At 42.1% G+C, this 20,151-nt stretch overlaps 1 protein-coding gene and 1 pseudogene across 6 annotated transcripts in view; one reads left to right on the top strand and one right to left on the bottom strand.

Moving 5' to 3' along the window:
• Positions 1 to 20,151, bottom strand: part of AP2B1 (adaptor related protein complex 2 subunit beta 1) — a 140,024-nt gene that overhangs the window by 9,027 nt on the left and 110,846 nt on the right. For 4 of the 5 annotated variants that reach the window (XM_023190821.3, XM_023190825.3, XM_023190822.3 and 1 more), the window contains 3 exons: positions 8,910 to 8,994; positions 7,903 to 7,989; positions 910 to 1,064 (listed from right to left, as the gene is read on the bottom strand). In XM_023190821.3, coding sequence (XP_023046589.2) covers positions 910 to 1,064; positions 7,903 to 7,989; positions 8,910 to 8,994 — 327 coding nt within the window. The remainder of the gene's footprint in view (positions 1 to 909; positions 1,065 to 7,902; positions 7,990 to 8,909; positions 8,995 to 20,151) is intronic. The other variant, XM_026447590.1, reaches the window with a different exon arrangement.
• On the top strand, positions 19,228 to 19,840 carry LOC111525421 (annotated as a pseudogene). Its single transcript, XR_002726099.3, has one exon. The product of XR_002726099.3 is annotated as a 60S ribosomal protein L13a pseudogene (transcript).

Raw genomic sequence — 20,151 nt, 5'->3', positions numbered from 1 at the left:
TGTTTAACAAAGCAACTGCTTCTGCCTTATTACTGCCAGAATTTTTACTTTAGTTCAGTGTGATACTGAAGGAAGTTTCCCAAACTAAAGTCCCCCTATAGGCCGGGCGCAGTGGCTCAAGCACTTTGGGAGGCTGAAACGGGCGGATCACGAGGTCAGGAGATCGAGACCATCCTGGGTAACACGGTGAAACCCCGTCTCTACTAAAAACTACAAAAAACTAGCTGGGCGAGGTGGCGGGTGCCTGTAGTCCCAGCTACTCGGGAGGCTGAGGCAGGAGAATGGCATAAACCCGGGAGGCGGAGCTTGCAGTGAGCTGAGATCCGGCCACTGCACTCCAGCCTGGGCGACAGAGCGAGACTCCGTCTCAAAAAAAAAATAAAATAAAATAAAGTCCCCCTATGTGCTTCCAAAGGTGTGTTCCATTTTGCCTTATCTTTAATAACAAGTATTTCAGGTCATACAATGCTGCTGAAAAAAGTTCATGTGTTAATGACTCTGATAGCCTTAGGTCATGAACTCCAACAGCAAGAAAGGTCTTCCTGACATTAGCTACGTAAACAATCCTCTTGGCAGCTTGTTATAGTACCACATGCACAGGTACACTAGATTCATATTAACTGATACTGAGGATGAAGATGCCAAGTTTTGTGAGCAACTCTGTATACACCAGAGGGGAGGGATGGATTTGAGGCACTTGCCAGAGGTACCATCCCTGCTGGATGGGGCAGACACTGCAGAGAGGAGGTCTTCCATTGAGGCAAATGGAAGCTTCTTCACTGACTACTTATTTCGTATATCTCAGGTTTGAAGCACCTCCTCCAGGTCTTTCTAGGGTGCTAAGTAAAAATGAAAGGGCTCTCACCTCCCTCTTCTAATCCATCTTACCCATTCTGAGAAAGGCCTTACCGTATAATTGGGGTTTCCTGGCTGGATACGTAGCTCAGCCAAAATCCAAATGCCATTAGTGAGCTTCAGGGATTGGTACAGCATGTCCTGCCCTTCCACATTCCTCTTGGCAATAGTATAAACATTGTTGTTTTGCAACTTGCTGGAAACAGTGTCTAGAAATACAGATTCAAAATCCAACACCTTCAGTTAAAATCTCAAACAAATGTATACTCTCTTCTCACATCCTTATGAGCCATGTGTGTTCAGTTCCCTGACAAGTACTGTCACATGGACATGTGTACATTTCAGAAGCCATTCTCCCACACAATAGCAAAAAGTGAAGAACAGGTTCATGAACTGTCTACCTATCAGATTCCAGGACTGAACACACAATAAGGTACACCTATGGATTAGTGCGAGTTACCTTTGGAGATTATGAAATTGGTGGGCCTAAGGAGTTGGCAATCTCCAATCAGGTGCTAGACAGGTAAAGAAGGCTCTGAAGAGGCCAAAGATAGAAATGAGTGTGTGGGTAAGCCACAGTGACTGTCATGTTGGTATTTGTTTCTGGATGCTGGCTCCAGATCAATGGGGACACACAGACTGAGGACCACATCCATAGTGCTACTTCCCAAGTCACTACTACTTCATTGTGAGCCACTCGGGCCTCAACTGCCAGGATCCGGAAGGGCCCAGAGCTGCAGAATTCAACTGCAAATCAAATTTATTAACCTAGATGTTTAAGATTTTTTTTTTTTCTCAAAGCAGGCAAAAATGATTTCTTAAGCCTTTAGGGAACACTATGCCTTGAAAAAGATAACAGAACAAACTGTCTCAACCACAGATTTTGAGAAAGACTGAAGCTGTGCAAAGGTGACTGCTGCTAGATCCTAAGATCCCAGCTGCTGCTGCTGGTCATGACAGAAGTTTTCATAGTCACCAACTCAGGGTAAGAATGGGTTGGTGTTTTGGCTCTTCCTCATGACTATAGCTTCGAAAAGACAACGTTCCAGAATTAAAGGTTATTTCTCTCTTTATGAGATGTTGCTGTTATCAGAGAAACTTTAAGAATAGAGATGACAAGCACTGCTTCTTTGTTGACTGTTTATTAAATATTCATTTCTGAAGAAAGCATTCAAATTACTCATGCCTACTTCAAGAACTAAATTCTCCCCACATAAAAATCTGTCATATTCTATTGTGCACTCTGGGAAAAGGTTGCCATGATGGATGGTCTTTCTACCCTTCTAAACAGTAAGCTCTCTGAACAAAGGGATCCTGCAGTTTTTCATCACTGTGTTTCCCACATTATCTGCGATACAACAGGTACCTCTCATCACTATCTGCTCTGATAGGTGTTGGAGATGCCAATATTTACATAATACCATAGACATAGATGTGAACTACTTTTGCAGGTGGCTCTCACCTTGGTGTCTTTCTCCCACATTCAAACCACTGACAGCTCAGGAGAGGAGGCACTAAGACTCCTTTCATGAGACATTTTTACCACACTTAGTTATTACTTAGCTTTTCCCCTTTTATTTCCAAGGTTTTCACTAACACCAAGCAGAGTAGTTAAGAAATGGCTCTACCTGAGGAGTCAAAAAATGTATCTCAGGATACTTACATGCAATATTGCTGGAAGAAGGGGCCTTAATATGCCCCTTTAATCACCTAGTGGGGGATGAGGCAGTTCTGGCTGCCATCCTGGTTCCCACAATGAAGGGCTCTTGCAGCTCTGACTGGGTTGCTAGGCAACATCATCAGTTAGGGTTTGGCTAATGCCTTTTGACACGATTGTCTTGAACATAGAGGGGCTTGCTTTAAGTTGTAAAAATATTCCTAACTTTCCAGGCTTTTGCCCATTTCCCAGGAAACCCAAAAACACACAAAGTAGGAGCCTTTGTTGAACAGCCACCTTGCTGCACAGGAACAAATACATTCTAGCGTATATATGTGGCAAGGGCCAGACTCCTACAGAAATAATTATGAAATAATCTCAATTATTTCACCACCTATGTAAGAGATGACAGGCTAAGAAACTCTCTCTCACTCACTCATTCTCACTCTTCTAGAATTAGAAAACATGGCAAACAGCCAGGAAGAATAAGCAAGTTGAATTGATGTAACTTTAATATGTTTGGAAGCATTCTGGCCAGCAACCTAGCTCTGTTCCTAATGAATGATTGTCCTGTGATTTTTATCGGAAGGCTAGAGAGTTCCATAACATTAGTATGTGTGATTTGATTTTTATATATTTTCGATATTAGGTTTGAGTTTGAAGATTTACAGATTGCAGAATGATCAGATTCTGCTAAATGTATGATTAAGAATGCCAAGGGAAGCCAGATATAAGGAGGCTTCCTGGTCAGACAGGGATAGAATTCTTGACAAGATATTACAGTTTTTAATTTTTTAAAACACATTTTGAACTTCTGGGAAACATGATGGAATCTTATAATTGTGAGATTTTGAGAATGAGCATGTAATGTAATGTTGTTTCAGTGTGTGCTTATGATATTATCTCAGGCATAAGATACTGAGATTTATCCCGAAGCATAGAATAAAAAAAAAGATGGTCAAATATAGTTACGCTTCGTTCAAGATATGATTTCTTTTCTTTTTCCTTCCTTGCTTTCTCTCTCTCTTGACAGGGTCTTTCTTTGATGCCCAGACTGCAGTGCAGTGGCATGATCACGGCTCACTGCAGTCTCGACCTCCCAGACTCACATTATCCTCCTGCCTCAGGCTCCCAAAGTGTGGGATTACAGGTGTGAACCACTGAGCCCAGCTAAGATAAGACTTCTTATGGTTCTTTTGTATCCTTCCATAAATTTGGCATTTTGAATCTGGGGCCTGAACTCTTAAAAGGTATGGATGTGATCTTCCTTCCTTTATCTTTCTACTTTAGTTAAGGTCACACACCCTCTGACAGCAATAAGGGTGAAGGAGGTACTCATATTAGAGAGTGGGAATGGGGGAATTTACATCTGTGGACCTGCTGTGGTATTTATTAGCAAGTTCAAAACCACTATGGCTGCTCAAAAGAATGCTTTTTACCATTTAAGCAACCAAATTATAGTTAGGCGCTAGCTGGAAGAGTGTTTCCATTTTTGAAATATTCCAAAGGATGGGGAAAGCCACAACAAAACAATGAAACAGAATTCACCCTTACCTAGCCCCCAGGCTGGAACAAATATTGGTCTCTCATTACAGTACCTAACTAATGAAAATAGATACATTAAGTCTCTGAGCTTTTCTTAATATTATAAACACTTAATTTAAAAAACAGGTTTGTAGAACTGTTTGTTACAAAGATTCCTTTCCAAATATGGCTGGAGATGCAACTAATTCTTGTGCACTGAAAGACAGTAGTCCCAGATACCTATTAACCCCAAATGTAGCTGTAATGGTAAGATGTAAAACAGATTCATACAGATCTCCCAACATCCACAGAAATGATCAGTGCTAGCAAGGAGAGAGTTCTGTCAGCAGCTTTCTGATCTAACATTTTCTAGTACTTAAACAATTAGTGGCATCATAAGCACTCCCATCATATACTTTTCTCTTAAGATCTGATTAATTATTAAGACTTGGGAAGAGGGTCTCTTTATTCTCTAGAAAGACATGAAAAAGCAAAGTAAAGCTCAGTGCTAAGTTGGTAAGTCCTTTAAGCCTGTGACTTCCTGTAGCCCTCAGAGTGTTAGTTCCATCTGTCAAATGTCTATGCTAGCACAGAAAAGCTATTTAAAGTGTTGGCGCTATTGTGATTAGGGCAGATCAGCTGGAAAGGATGGTATTTTTAGCTCTCCGCTAGACCCAGGGTGTTGAATCAGAAGGCACTAAACCCGAAAATGTTCACATTAATAGAGCCCTCGAAACTGGAAGGAAATCTAAAGGCCAGGGCACTCCAGACCTGGGGGTGGACTCAAAGGAAGAGCTGGAAAGGATTAGTTGCAGGAAGTGGTCTTGCAAGACTAGCAGTGATTTAGTGTGGGAAAATGATGGCACTGGACTCCTGGAGAAAATGAAATGGCTGTTTTCCCCTGTTTCATGTGCCGCATGGCCACAGAGCAATGTATCACTGGAATCTGATTCCCTGGTATTTGGAGCACCTACAGCATGGAGCGATTGGCATGAGGCCATGACAGAATTGATCAAAACTGAATTTGCTCTGAGAAACAACATCAAAGGGCACAGCCCCACTAGGAGAAATGCCAGACACTTCCTCTTTGATATGATCACAAAAACATGCTGAGGTGCAATAAGAGTTCAAAACTCCAGTCTAAAAGCAGGAGGATTTTTTCATTCTGTTACTTTGACAGACCAAAGTCCTCAGTCACCCAAACTTCTATTTTCTTTTTGAACAACCATGTCCCTTTCATACTGAACAAGTCTGAAACCAAACCTGCTTTCCAATCACTCTGGTTTATCTTTGCTCTCTCTCAGAGAGTGTTTTCCAGATCATGTTCAAGGAACACTGGTGGTCCACATGATGTTACTAATAAGCATTTTGTGATTTTAAATTCCAAGGCCAAATAAGTTCAGTTAACACACTGAGTTAAACAGGTTTCTTCAATATAGCACTTCTCAGAACTTTTAGTCTGCTAACGTGCAATGGCAATTTCTAGGTGAAGCCTAGCATATGCTGTATTTTTCAACTCTCATAGACAACAAAACCCTTTTTATTTTCTTTTCTTTTTTTGAGATGGAGTCTCGCTCTGTTGCCCAAGCTGGAGTGCAGTGGCACAATCTCGGCTCACTGCAACCTCCGCCTCCCGGATTCAAGCCAATTTCTCCTGCCTCAGCCTCCCAAGTAGCTGGGACTACAGGTGCCCACCACCACACCTGGCTAATTTTTTGTATTTTTAGTAGAGATGGGGTTTCACCGTGTTAGCCAGGATGGTCTCGATCTCCTGAGCTCGTGATCCCCCTGCCTCGGCCTCCCAAAGTGCTGGGATTACAGGTGTGAGCCACCACGCCCAGCCCAAAACCCTTTTTCTTAAGGGAAAAGTGTCCTGAGGAACATACTATTTGAAATGTTGCCATTGAACCAAGTCCCACAAAGGTGAATATAACCAGGGGCCTGGTCTCTTCCTAGCTGGGTACAGAGGCGGCTCCTCTAACAGGATCCACCAGTGAGCCTCAAAGTGAGGGACAGATGACACTGTCATCTTCTTCAAATATGGCACAAAATGAAAAAAATCAATTACTGAATTAAATTGAAACAATTAACTATTATGATGGAAATTACAGAAGACCATGCTTCAAACACCTCTCCAAGAGCTCCAGAGACATGAAACAACTATTATCAGAGGCAAACATCTGCCTGAAGTTTCTATATGCAAAGATGCCTGCCTGAATGTCTTTTGAGGGTTCCAGGAGGGCTTCAGGCTCCTGAATGTCTCAGAGAGGGCCTATAGGAGCATCACGCTTAAAAGGTATCACAGGAAGGAGCTGATCACTATGATGTTGGATTTCAAAAGGCCTAAAAGATTCATCTGAACACAGAAGATGAATATCACACAGAGCCATAAAAAACTAAAATTAAAAACAAAAAGCTGGGCTGGGTGCAGTGGCTCACACCTGTAATCCCAGCACTTTGGGAGGCCAAGGCGGGTGGATCACGAGGTCAGGAAATCAAGATCATCCTGGCTAATAGGGTGAAACCTCGTCTCTACTAAAAAAAAAAAATACAAAAAAAAAATTAGCTGGGCCTGGTGGTGGGCGCCTGTAGTCCCAGCTACTCCGGAGGCTGAGGCAGGAGAATGGCGTGAACCCAGGAGGTGGAGATTGTAGTGAGCCGAGAGTGTGCCACTGCATTCCAGCCTGGGCAACAGAGCAACGCTCCGTCTCGGAGGCAGGTGGAGATGGGGGAAGCTGGAATGAGAAGGCATTATTATTATTATTATTATTTGCTTTCCATACTGCCATGTTGCCTCCTTCCCCCAGTGCTATGCTCCAGCTGCAATGGGAGGATGGCAGTGTGCTGGAAATTCCTTATGAGAACCACCAATGTATGCAGGGGTAAATGAGGAAAGAGGAGGTACCAACCAAGCACCAAGGCTCACTTTCATTCAAACTCACAAAGCCTAGTACTAACCTCAAAAGAGAGAGAGAGAGAAAGAGCTCTAAAGAGAAAGAGAGCAACAGTGAAACAAAGGCAGGACTCTGAATAACTTAGGGCTCCTTTCATTCCTGAGAAATCCTTGAGAGAAACACAGCCCAAGGGACTAATAGCTGCTATTGTTTCTCTTCTTGGGATATCCCTTTCATGTTCCTTTACAGTAATAAAGTTAACTACGAAAGAGTACAGAGCTTTTTAATGGTGATTGAAGAGGTTAGTATCATCATATGAAAGCTGGCACAGGGCAGTGTAGTAAAAGGTTACCAACTAGGCTTTTGTTTTCTTTTAGAGAGACAGGGTCTCACTACACTGTCCAGGCTGGTCTTGAACTGGACTCAAGAGATCCTTCTGTCTTGGCCTCCCAAAGTGCTGGGATTATTGGTATGAAACACCATGCTTGGCCCAACAAGGCTTTCACTAACTATGATACATTATTTAATTATAAACACAGGGTTCTAAGTACAGAATCTCAGAAAGAAAGTTAACCTTCCTCCAATACCAAAAATTGATTTAAAAGAAGAAATGGTCCTTTCAATTACTAGGGGAGTGCATGTTCTCAAGTGCCACTTCAGTTTTTGATTATTAGGATGTTTAAGTAACAGAACTAACACATCTTTAGTGAAGAACTGGGTAGATGGGTCGATGCTAGCTTGTTTCTTAAATCTGTTAGCTTGTAAGTAATCTAGTACCTACATCAAAACATACCTACATCAAATATACCTTTTTAAACAGAGGTTTGCAAAGTAATGTATCTACCATATACACCCACTAGAAACATAGTAGATACAGGGGAGGATAAAAGGGTAGACAAAAGAAAGATTAAAATTTCAAATATCTAATTTGATTTACTAAGATGAAAATGAAATTTAGAGTATATTACTCACCACCATTTAAATGACATTCCTTAATCTGAAACTGAAGTTCATTTTCATTGGGAATATCCTTCCATGTTGCAAGGAAGACCTGGCGCTCTGTATGGGGAAGCAGAGGGGAAGGATGGATGTGCATAATCTGTCAGTATTCTGATTTTTGATGCCTTGCATCATATTTTCCTTTGTTATGCTGGCCCTTGCAATACAGCTAGCAGCAGGCTGGGACTGGAGCCAATGCTGAGCTCTGCAAAAGTGCTATACTTCAGATCAATTAATCCCTCATCAATAACACTAGGATACATTGGAAAAGAGTCTACATCTAGGGTTTCATTTTGGCTCGTTTTCCTATTTTGGTGACTTATGACCTTTCTGAGCGTTAATTTCTTTATCTATAATTACATCTGTCCTGCCTACTCCAAGAGCTATTGTGAGAATCAAATCAATTAAGTGCCAACATAGTTTAATATGTACCAATATAAGCCAGTTTTATTAGATTGTGGTTCATAAATAAGGGAAGAGAGAAATGTCAATAGGCACGTCGGGAGTTCTGATGGTTTATTACAAACTACTGAATTCTTAGCTTGAGGCAGTATGAACTTAGTACAGAGTAAAGTGCTAAATTTACATGTATTATCTCATGAAATAATTATAAAAATTATTTGCACTGCAAATTTGGAAATGGGAGTTCCAAAAAGTTTATCACCTTGACCAGTCACATAGCAAATAAACAGCAGAGCTGAGACTCGAAACCATATTTACCTGGTCCCCAAACCTCTTACTCTGTATCCTAGGGTGACTGGATTATTCAGATATTGGGCACTGTGATTTAGAGACCAATGGCAGAGCAAGAACGATTGTGACACAGAAGAATAAATAATAAGCAATTATTAAGAGCTTTAGAATATCCTTACTCCATTTTTTAACCTCAAAATAACTAAAAACTTCTGGGGCTATGCTCTGCCTGACATGCAGAGGAAGGGCAAAGGTATATTCAGCAGGATAGGCAGGAACGTACTTACCCATTTTGCCATCTTCCACAAAAAGCACATTGAGTGGGATGAGGCAGCTGAAGTAGAAGACATCGATATTGTTTTTCACAGCCACCTGCCAGGAAAGCAACAAGGTAAAATGAGGACATCGCAGGGAGCCAGGTAGGAGGAAAAGAACAGCGCTGTATCTAGAAATATGCATCCCTATTTCCTTTCTCTTTTGGTCAGTGCAGGTCTCCCCAGATCAAGACAAACTGGCCCATATAATGCAAAGTACACCCTTACTTACTCCATTGTCATAGAACTGTGACAACCTGCAACTCTACCTCCTTCTAGAAGGCCTGTCTTCAAGGCACAACTTGTATACCAGGAATCATCAAGTCTGTGATTTTTTTTTCTCTATAATTAATAGTAGCTGCTACCACTTACTAAGTTACCTATTAATGATATTATTTCTAATTCACATTACAACAATCTCAAAGTAGATATCATTCCCCTCTCATTTCACAGATAACGAAACTGAGGTTTAGAAATACTAACATCCAGAGTCACGTAGCTGGTCCACAGAAGAATTAGGATTCAAACAGAAATTTGATGCTAAACCTTGATTTTTATTTCTCCCCACAATAACTAGTGCCATACTACCTCTTATTTTTTATTTTTTAAAATATCAGTTTTAAAATTGTTTCTTTTGTAAAACCTTATTTCCCAGGTCTTATGGTTGGAAAAAGCTTGTTGGGCCCAACATTGGTAAACCTGATGACTATAAGAACAAAAAACCTCTAAGCAAGCAAATAAATGAATTTTCTTCTCACAATACAAACTTCTTGACTATGATTCTACCATAGCCTGCTTAATTCAGAGCATGCTGTTTTTTTAAAAAGCTACAAGAAGTACTTTTATTCAGGGCAACACTGATTGGTACATACATTCAGGAACAGGCAGACTGCACAGCAGCAGATTATAAGGCCCTTATGCTGTAAGAAGAGGGAGTAGGAGGAGACTTGCTCTAAGTCACTACCTCTTACTGTTTTCTGTCACTAATGACTTTCCTATCTATGCTCTTAGCGTTGTAGGAAAACATTTCTCTGAGCAAGTTCTATGATCAGTAACTATACCTGTTTCTCTCTCATTTTGCTCTAAAAACAAAGTTAAAAAGTGCTTGTCTAGTACACTATTCTCACTCTCTGCCTTTTATGACAAATGTCTATACTTCAACAGCATACTGACCTCTTAAAAACTGTGGCTATGAGATCCAAATATCCTCTTTCTCAAGTACTTCCAGTCCTTGTACATTTAGTATCAACTTACCTTCCTTACTTTAAATGGTGCCTGTATTCCCTTCTCCATAATATGTGTGTTCTCTCTCCCAGAAGTGTCCATCCAACTATTTTCCTTGCTTTTAACCTGTCAACTAACAAGGCTAGGAGTTTGTGACCTATATATAACATGGCCTGATGCCCAAAATGCTGAGATAGGATTCTCAAAAAGCTTGAATCTGGTGAATTTAAGCAGAGTAATGTTAGGAAAGAGGAACTAAAGGTATTCTTTAGGATGTACTAGAGCATGGGTGGGTATGGTGGTTCAGGCCTGGAATTCCAGCACTTTGGGAGGCTGAGGCAGGCGGACCACTTGAGGTCAGGAGTTCCAGATCAGCCTGGCCAACAGGGAGAAACCCTGTCTCTAGCAAAAATACAAAAATTAGCTGGGCATGGAGGCACGCAGTTGTAGTCCCAGCTACTGGGGAGGCCGAGGCGGGAGAATAGCTTGAACTTGGGAGGTGGAGGCTGCAGTGAGCTGAGATAGCGCCATTGCACTCCAGCCTGGGTGACAAAGCAAGACTCTGTGTCAAAAAAAAAAAAAAAAAAAAAAAATAAGGAAGGCTGGGTGCAGTGGCTCATGCCTGTTATCCCAGCACTTTGGGAGGCCGAGGCAGGCGGATCACGAGGTCAGGAGGCCGAGACCATCCTGGCCAACATGGTGAAACCCTGTCTCCACTAAAATACAAAAAAGTAGCCAGGTGTGGTAGCATGCACCTGTAGTTCCAGCTACTCAGGAGGCTGAGGTAGGAGAATCGCTTGAACCCAAGAGGTGAGGCTGCAGTGAGCCGAGATCGTGTCACTGCACTCCAGCCTGGTGACAGAGCAAGCCTCCGTCTCAACAAACAACAACAACAAGGAATGTACTAGAGCACTACTTTCAAAGATTTATGCCAGCTGTGGGCTTCTGGGAAAGAGGTATTTTCTAACTCATCTGGTACTTGGCAGATAAGAGAGGAGAACTCTTATTTCAAATAAGGGCACCAAGAAGACCTTGAGACAGTGCTAGGCTCTGTAAAGAACCTTTAGAAGTGAAAACTGGGGCCAGGTGTGGTGGCTCATGCCTGTAATCCCAGCACTTTGGGAGGCTGAGGCAGGCAGATCACCTGAGGTCAGGAGTTCGAGACCAGCCTGGCCAATATGGTGAAACCCCGTCTCTACTAAAAATACAAAAAAAAAAAAAAATTAGCTGGGCATGGTGGCGGGCACCTGTAATCCCAGCTACTTGGGAGGCTGAGGTGGGAGAACCACTTGAACCCAGGAGGCAGAAGTTGCAGTGAGCCGAGATTGTACCACTGCACTCTGGCCTGGGTGACAAGAGTGAAACTGTCTCCAAAAAAAAAAAGTGAAAACTGGGGTGATGGGGGTAGGCTAATGGTGGGTCATGTAAAAGGTCTCATGTGAAATGCAAGTGATTATCTTTGACTATAAAGTAGTATCCCCATTCTCTAGAGGATAATATTAGTGGTTCTTAACTGAAGGCCTATATCAGAATCATCTGGAAAGCTTTTTCAAAACAGATGCCAGGCCCTACCCTACATGAAATAATTATAATCTCTGAATCTGGGACCTGGCATAAATATTTGTGAAAAAGTTCCCAGGAAGATCAACCGGATAAGCAATTAATTTAGAACATTGTTATCTAAGAAGTCTGAATGGGTTTGTAAACATCTTGTTCTTCCAAAAGAATCCTTATGCCAACAGGAGCCCTTTAACAATGGAAAGGACACGATAAGGTAAGCGGTGCTAAACTGTTCTGCACTGTAGACTCTTTGGACAAACAGAGGAAAGCCACTGACTCTCCTGCTGAAAAACTTACACACAACATTTTGCCATAGAATTTCAGGAGTTTCGGGACACCCTGAGGGCCTTCCTGGGACTTCTACTGTAGAACAATTTTCTGAGGAGCTAGGATACCCATACATCAGAAGCAGCAGATAGAGGTTCAGAGCATGGACTTGGGAGCCAGAACACCTGATTTCAAATTCTGACTCTTGACAGTTTCCTGTCTGTAAAATGTAGATCACAAAGTACTGAATTCATGGGGTTGTTATGAGGATAATGATTTAATATTTGCAAAGCACAGTGAACAGCCTTGACTCATAAGTACTGCAGTAAGTGCCTGTTCAAAAAAGAAAAATTCGGCTGGGCGCAGTGGCTCATGCATATAATCCCAGCAGGCGTGAGCCACCATGTAAGCTTTGGGAAGCTGGGGCAGGCGGATCACCTGAGGTCAGGAGTTTGAGACCAGCCTGGCCAACATGGCAAAATCCCATCTCTACTAAAAATACAAAAATTAGCTAGGCATGGGGGCGTGTGCCTGTAGTCCCAGATACTCAGGAGGCTGAAGTGGGAGAATCAGTTGAACCCAGGAGGCAGAGGCTGCAGTGAGCCGAGATTGCCACTGCACTCCAGCCTGGGCAAAAGAACAAGGCCCCTAACAAAAAAAAAAAAAAAAAAAAAAAAAAATCACTCTGCTTTCACCATCTCCTGTTCTACCTCTTTTACTCAGAATCCTAATTAAGGATAACCACATTAGACTTATCTGAAATCTTACACATGCTCAGATGTAGTACTACTATTATGTTAAAAAAGAGATTAGAAGAGATTTTTTAAAAGGCTTATTGGCAAATTGTTAGCTTAATGGTTCCTTTTGCTACTGCCTTGGTAAATTATCATCTCCTTACAAGATCAACTACACAGGTCATTCATTGGGGGAAGCAGTTTATCTCTTTTACATTAGCTTTTCAAAATCTGTATTTTGCAGCTCTCAAATTTTCACTCTAGGCTAGAACTGGGTTCATTTCAAGAATATAGGCTTCCCCAGATCTGACTCCTGCCTACCTCTCCAGCCTATTTCCTTAACCACATCAAAATTACTTCTTATTCCCCCAAATACTGGAAGTCACAGCTTTGTACCTTTTTTATATGTTATTCTTCCTTTTTTTTTTTTTATTGAGACGGAGTCTGGCTCTGTCACCCAAGCTGAAGTACAATGGTGCGATCTTGGGTCACTGCAACCTCTGCCTCCCAGGTTCAAGCGATTCTCCTGCCTCCTGAGTAGCTCGGATTACAGGCGTGTGCCACCACGCCTGGCTAATTTTTGTATTTTTAGTAGAGACGGTGTTTCACCATTTTGGTCAGGCTGGTCTCGAACTCCTGGCCCCGTGATCTGCCCACCTCAGCCTCCCAAAGTGCTAGGATTACAGGTGTGAGCCATCACACCCAGCCTATATGTTGTTCTTTCTGCTTAATATTTTCTTCTGCTTAAGCTTAGTACTGTCTGGAAAATACCTATTTAACCTTAAGGTTCAGTTCAAGATTAACACTTCCCAGAAAGCTCTAACCCCTCCCCACAGCACCCAGCATATTCAATTCTATGATAGCATATAATAATGGCTTACTTCCGGCTCACCTATAATGAGCTCCTTGAACGCAGGGTCTGTCTCTCATCTTCGCTGGCATATTGACTACCTCAATAAATATTTGTTGCATGAAAATAAGGGGAAGATGTTCAACAAATAAAAATGAAACACTGTGTTTCTCAACATTGTTTCTACCTCGACATCATTCATATACATAACAGAATCCCATCAGTAACATCTCTCATTAGGCACACTGATTCTCAATGAGGCAGGAATGGGGGGACGGGATGATGTATGAGTTCTTTTGGTTTCAAATCACTGAGCTAAATAATATGTACATGCTAAGAAAGGATAAAATAGGTAGTGGATCGCAACCCAAAGAATGCTAGGTTCTCCAAGGATAAGCCAATCATATTTTGGGTGTCAAAAAAGAACCAAGGGAAAAACACAGTACGAAGCCAGTTTAATTCCAATCCTGATGCTGACTGCTCTTCAATGTAACTAAATCAGCCTTAAAGAGCATGATATTGTTGTTGGAGGGAGAGAGGAAAAGAGAAAGACAGTTTCTTGTTTTCTTATTTAAAAATTCACTATCCCAACAGGTATAGACAGTAGGAAGATATAATCCAGACAAGTTTCTAAACTATTTTCCAAGAGCTATAACATCATGCCTAGATTGCCTGAGGGAAATCAATGATCACATATATGTCCAACTGCCTACTTAATATCTTCACTTGGATAATAGGTTGCTCAAAAGGAATATGTCTAAAACCAAACTCTTTTTTTAAAAAATTAACTTTTATTTCAAGTTCAGGGGTACATGTGCAGGCTTGGTATATAGGTAAACTTGTGTCATCAAAGTTTGTTGTACAGCTTATTTTATCACCCAGCTATTAAGCCTAGTACCCATTAGTTATTTTTCCTGATCCTCTCCCTCCTCCCACCCTCCACCCTCTAGCAGACCTCAGTGTGTGTTGTTCCCCTCTTTGCGTCCATTTGTTCTCATCATTTAGCTCCCACTTATAAGTCAGAACATGTGGTGTTTGGTTTTATGTTACTGTGTTAGTTTGCTAAGGATAATAGCCTCCAGCTCCATCCATGCTCCTGCAAAGGACATGATCCCATTCTTTTTTTATGGGTGCATAGTATTCCATGGCATATATGTACCACATTTTCTTTATCCAGTCTATCACTGATGGGCATTTAGGTTGATGCCATGTCTTTGCTATTGTGAATAGTGCTGCAATGAACATATGTGTGCATGTGTCTTTATGATAGAATTATTTGTATTCTTTTGGGTATGTATCCAGTAATGGGATTGCTGGGTCAAGTGATATTTCCATTTTTAGGTCTTACCTTTTTTTTTTTGAGACGGAGTCTTGCTCTGTCACCCAGGCTGGAGTGCAGTGGCGGGATCTTGGCTCACTGCAAGCTCAGCCTCCCAGGTTCACGCCATTCTCCTGTCTCAGCCTCCGGAGGAGCTGGGACTACAGGCGCTGGCCAGCACGCCTGGCTAATTTTTTGTATTTTTAGTAGAGACAGGGTTTCACCGTGTTAGCCAGGATGGTCTCGATCTCTTGACCTCATGATCCGCCCGGCTCGGCCTCCCAAAGTGCTGGGATTACAGGCGTGAGCCACCGCACCTGGCCCATTTTTAGGTATTTGAGGAATCACCACACTGTCTTCCACAAGGGTTGAATTAATTTACACTCACACTAATAGTGTATAAGCCTTGTGTTTTTCTCTACAACCTCACTAGCATTTTTTTTTTTTAAATTTTTTTAGTAATAGCCATTCCAACTGGTGTGAGATAGTATCTCATTGTGGTAAAACCAAACTCTTAATCTCCCTTCCCCACCTCCAAGTACAACCTCCTGCTGTCTTTCCAAACTCAGTAACTACTATGGGATTCTGCAAAGCCTTTAACAGTCTCTCTGCCTCTCCACTAGTCTTCCAGCCACATCCTCCTATACCTTCCCTTCACAGCACCTAGCTTCCCCGGTATATGCTTCAACATAGCAGCCAGAGTGATCTTAAAATGTAGGTCAGCTCATAAATACTTCTCTGCTCAAACCTTTCCATCTCACTCAGAATAAAAACCAAAGTTACAATTGCCTATAATCCAACTCCTCCAACCTCTCTGATGTCGTGTTAATACTCTCCTCCTTGCTAGCTCTACTCCAGCTGCAGGAGCCTGTTGTTCCTTCCTTGCACATAGCAGGTACACTTCTACTTCATGGCTTTTTGCATTTGCTGTTTCTTCTGTCTACAATGTTCTTCTTTCAGAAATGCACGATTCTTTCCCTGTCTCCTTTGAGTCTTTGCTTTAACCAAATATTATCTTTTCAGATAGTCTTCCATGACCAACATATTTTTGTAAAACTGTACCACCCAACCTCCAACTCCAGTACTTCTTTTATATTTTTCCACTGTCCCCCCTAGCCTCTGATATACTATGTATTGTACTGATTTGCTGGTTTATTGCCTGTCCCCATGCCACATACCCCACTTGTGGTAGAATATAAATTCCATGAGGGAAATAATTCCTGTCTTCTATTTGCCACAATATTCTCAGTTTTTAGAATAGTGACTGACACAGAATATGTGCTGAATAACAGTTGTAAAATAAACTATACAAAGTTTCTGACCTCACTTGGGTTTACACAATAATGAACTTAAAAATTCTATGGGGCTTGGTGCAGTGGCTCGCTCCTGTAATCCCAGCACTATGGGAGGCCAAAGGGAAAGGGAGGATCACTTAAGGCCAGGAATCTGAGACAAGCTTGGGCAACCAGAGTGAGACCTTGTCTCTACCAAAACAAAACGAAACAAAACAAAACGAAAAGCCGAGTGCAGTGGCATGAGCCTTTGGTCCCAGTTATTCTGGAGACTGAAGCAGGAGGATAAGAGGATAAGAGGATAGGGGTCCAGGAGTTCAAGGTTACAATGAGCTACAACTGCACCACTGTACTCCAGCCTGGGCAATAGAGTGAGATCCTATCTCACAAACAAACAAACAAACAAAGTCCCAAAAGCACAGTATTTCTCACATTTTTCTAGTGTATTTCCCTTAACAGAAGAGGAAAGAATGGACACATCTGGGAAGGAGGCAGGGGGATGCGTCAACATTAGGGGTATAATACAAAGTAGACTATCATAAGAACAAATCTCTTTGAAGTTCCATGCTAAATTCCATCATGTACCCATATATGTTTGAATACGTGTTTCTCCCTTTAACTTTGAGTAAAACTGATGCTCTAGGAAAATGTGCTATTATGTATTCTTTAGCTTCCATAAAGAATACACATCGTATTTGGTGGGTCATGACCAACTGGTAGTTCTTAAAATTAACTAAGTGGGTTGAAACGGGCATTAAAAAAATAAAATGAAAAATATCACAGTGCATCTCATGAAGAGTAAGTAATGTTTCCCGAAACTGTTCAGTTTTATGTATTGTGTGTGTGTATACACTATGTAAAATACATTTCTTACTATAAGTGGCAGTCAAAAAAGTATAAAAGCCACAATACACACACACCAAAGTAAACAGTGAGAAAATGGGTTCATTGAGTGAAGGACAGAATGCACACCTCAGCTTCTGCTTTGAGAATGCCCAAAGCAGATCACAGATGGTACCAAGAAGATTACCTAATCCTCTGTTCCTTTGGTATGTCATGTGCAACATGTGACCATAACAATATTAACCTGCTTCTTAGGGACATCAACAGGAAAGCAAACAGAAATTATAAGGCACTTTGAAAACATAAAAGTGGGCTATAAATGCTTCATAATAACAATGATTGTTTAAAGTTACTTTAAGTGGCTGCTGAGGAAAGAGCAACCTGTCAGCTTCAGCCTGTAACCAGCTATTAGTTTCTTTCCATAGTATAGGAAGCCTGCTGCAGGAGCTACAATCTCTTTATGGTGGGACAGCTGGAGATGAACAGGCTAAATTAATATTCTAACCTTATACTAATATACTCAAAAGTACTATAAAAAGGTACAACATGAACTCATTCTGAACTCTGGCAAATTAGGCCTCTTACCCCACCTCTCACCACAGGTAACCAAAGGAGGCACTGCCACGAGGAAAACCAAGTGAAGTAGTGCAGGGCTTGCCTTTGAGACCGTATCATCTACTCTTCCATAACGTCACTTGTGACCTTTCCTCGTTTCTGAAGAACTTTTTTTTTTTCTTTTATTCCTCTTCTCCATTTAGCTTTTGGAAAGATTATTTGCAGGCTGGTCCAAGCTAGGACCAGGGAGTGACGTCAACCATCTCCAATTCTCTGAGCAATGATGATTCAGATGTGTTTTAAGTACCACACAACCTAGTCAACAGATCCTAGGGGAATGGCTCCGAGTGACAGGTTTTTAATGGTACTTACTCCAACAGTGTGATATATATCATCTGAGACTCAGGCAGAAGTGGCCCTTTCTGCTAGGTGCTGGAGTTAAATTGACGGGTAGTTCTGCATTTCTAATCAACACCAAAATACATCTACCATCTTAAGTTTATTTTATTTATTTTAATGTCTTTTTTGATACAGGGTCTTGCTCTGTCACCCGGGCTGGAGGGTGGAGGCATGATCACAGCTCACTGCAGCCTTGACCTCCTGGGCTGTGATCCTCCCATCTCAGCCTCATGAGTAGCTGAAACTACACATGTGTGCCACCATGCTTGGCTAACTTTGTTGTTTTTGTAGACATTAGTCTATATACTAGACTAGACTAGACATACTAGTCTTACTCTGTTGCCCAGGCTACTCTCAAACTCCTGGACCCAAGCAATCCTCCCAACCTGACCTCCCAAAGTGCTGGGATTACACAGGAATGAGCCACTGTGGTTGGTGATCCAAAGTTTAAATAGCATTTCAAACTCTATTGACCAATAAATTATCTGGGAATTCTCAGAGACCCTGACAAAACAGAAAGGTCTATCTATGATATTAGACAATATCCGATAGAGTTAAAAACATAGCAGAAAGAGTCATGAAATGTCGAATGACTTTCCTTCCAGTACTAATTCCATTTTAAACTGAACAGCATCTTTAGTTCACTTCCAAGACTAGGATTCAACCATGAACTCTCTTCCCATATTCTTTCTTCGTCCACCCAATAGATCAGGTGGATTATATGACAGCTGAGGAGGCCTCAAATGGTATACCAAACTGCTGTCCATCCTGAGTATAAAGCCATATTGATTTATTCTCAGGAGACATTAGGACGTTGTTCGTTAAGAGTATGTGGACAGTGGTATCCTTTATAGGGAAAATTTGACAGATTAGGCAATAGTTCCATGTCCCTAATATGCACTTCAGTGTTTGAAGTTTTCATATTTAAACAGTTCTCAGAACCAGAAATGAAAGCTTTGAACAGAGCCTCCAGATGATCTCTAAAATTGTAAATCCTCTAGTAGCACATATAATTATTGGACTTTAAAAAGGCAATGAGCTCCTAAAAGCCAATCTCTCTTAGTAAGCCTTGATTTGAAAGGAAGCCAACAGAAACCAAAAGACACTGAAACTGAAATACTATGACTTCTCCTGTAGTCCCCATTCTGCTATGAGATCTGGTTAATCTCAATCTCAAAAAACTCTCAAATAATTGAGCCGCATGAATTAGAAATGCCTGCAAATTGCTTTTCCCAGGCGGCTACTGAAGATGGCGGAGGTGCAGGTTCTGGTGCTTGATGGTGGAGGCCATCTCCTGGGCCGCCTGGCGGCCATCGTGGCTAAACAGGTACTGCTGGGCTGGAAGGTGGTGGTCGTACGCTGCGAAGGCATCAACATTTCTGGCAATTTCTACAGAAACAAGTTGAAGTACCTGGCTTTCCTCTGCAAACAGATGAACACCAACCCTTCCCGAGGCCCCTACCACTTCAGGGCCCCCAGTAGCATCTTCTGGCAGACAGCGCAAGGCATGCTACCCCACAAGACCAAGCGAGGCCAGGCCGCCCTGGACCGCCTCAAGGTATTTGACGGCATCCCACCGCCCTACAACAAGAAAAAGCGGATGGTGGTTCCTGCTGCCCTCAAGGTCGTGCATCTGTTTGCCTACAAGAAAGTTTGCCTATCTGAGGAGCATGGCTCACCAGGTTGGCTGGAAGTACCAGGCAGTGACAGCCACCCTGGAGAAGAGGAAAGAGAAAGCCAAGATACCGTACCGGAAGAAGAAACAGCTCATGAGGCTACTGAAACAGGCCAAGAACGTGGAGAAGAAAACTGAAACTGACAAATACACAGAGGTCCTCAAGACCCATGGACTCCTGGTCTGAGCCCAATAAAGACTGTTAATTCATGGCCGGGCGCGGTGGCTCAAGCCTGTAATCCCAGCACTTTGGGAGGCCGAGACGGGCGGATCACGAGGTCAGAAGATCGAGACCATCCTGGCTAACACGGTGAAACCCCGTCTCTACTAAAAATACAAAAAAAACTAGCCGGGCGAGGTGGCGGGCGCCTGTAGTCCCAGCTACTCCGGAGGCTGAGGCAGGAGAATGGCGTAAACCCAGGAGGCGGAGCTTGCAGTGAGCTGAAATCTGGCCACTGCACTCCAGCTCGGGCGACAGAGCAAGACTCCGTCTCAAAA

Source organism: Piliocolobus tephrosceles, chromosome 16, assembly GCF_002776525.5.
Source record: "Piliocolobus tephrosceles isolate RC106 chromosome 16, ASM277652v3, whole genome shotgun sequence".
Taxonomy (NCBI): domain Eukaryota; kingdom Metazoa; phylum Chordata; class Mammalia; order Primates; family Cercopithecidae; genus Piliocolobus; species Piliocolobus tephrosceles.
Note: the sequence above shows the minus strand (reverse complement) of the source record. Positions and strands in the feature narration are given on the sequence as shown.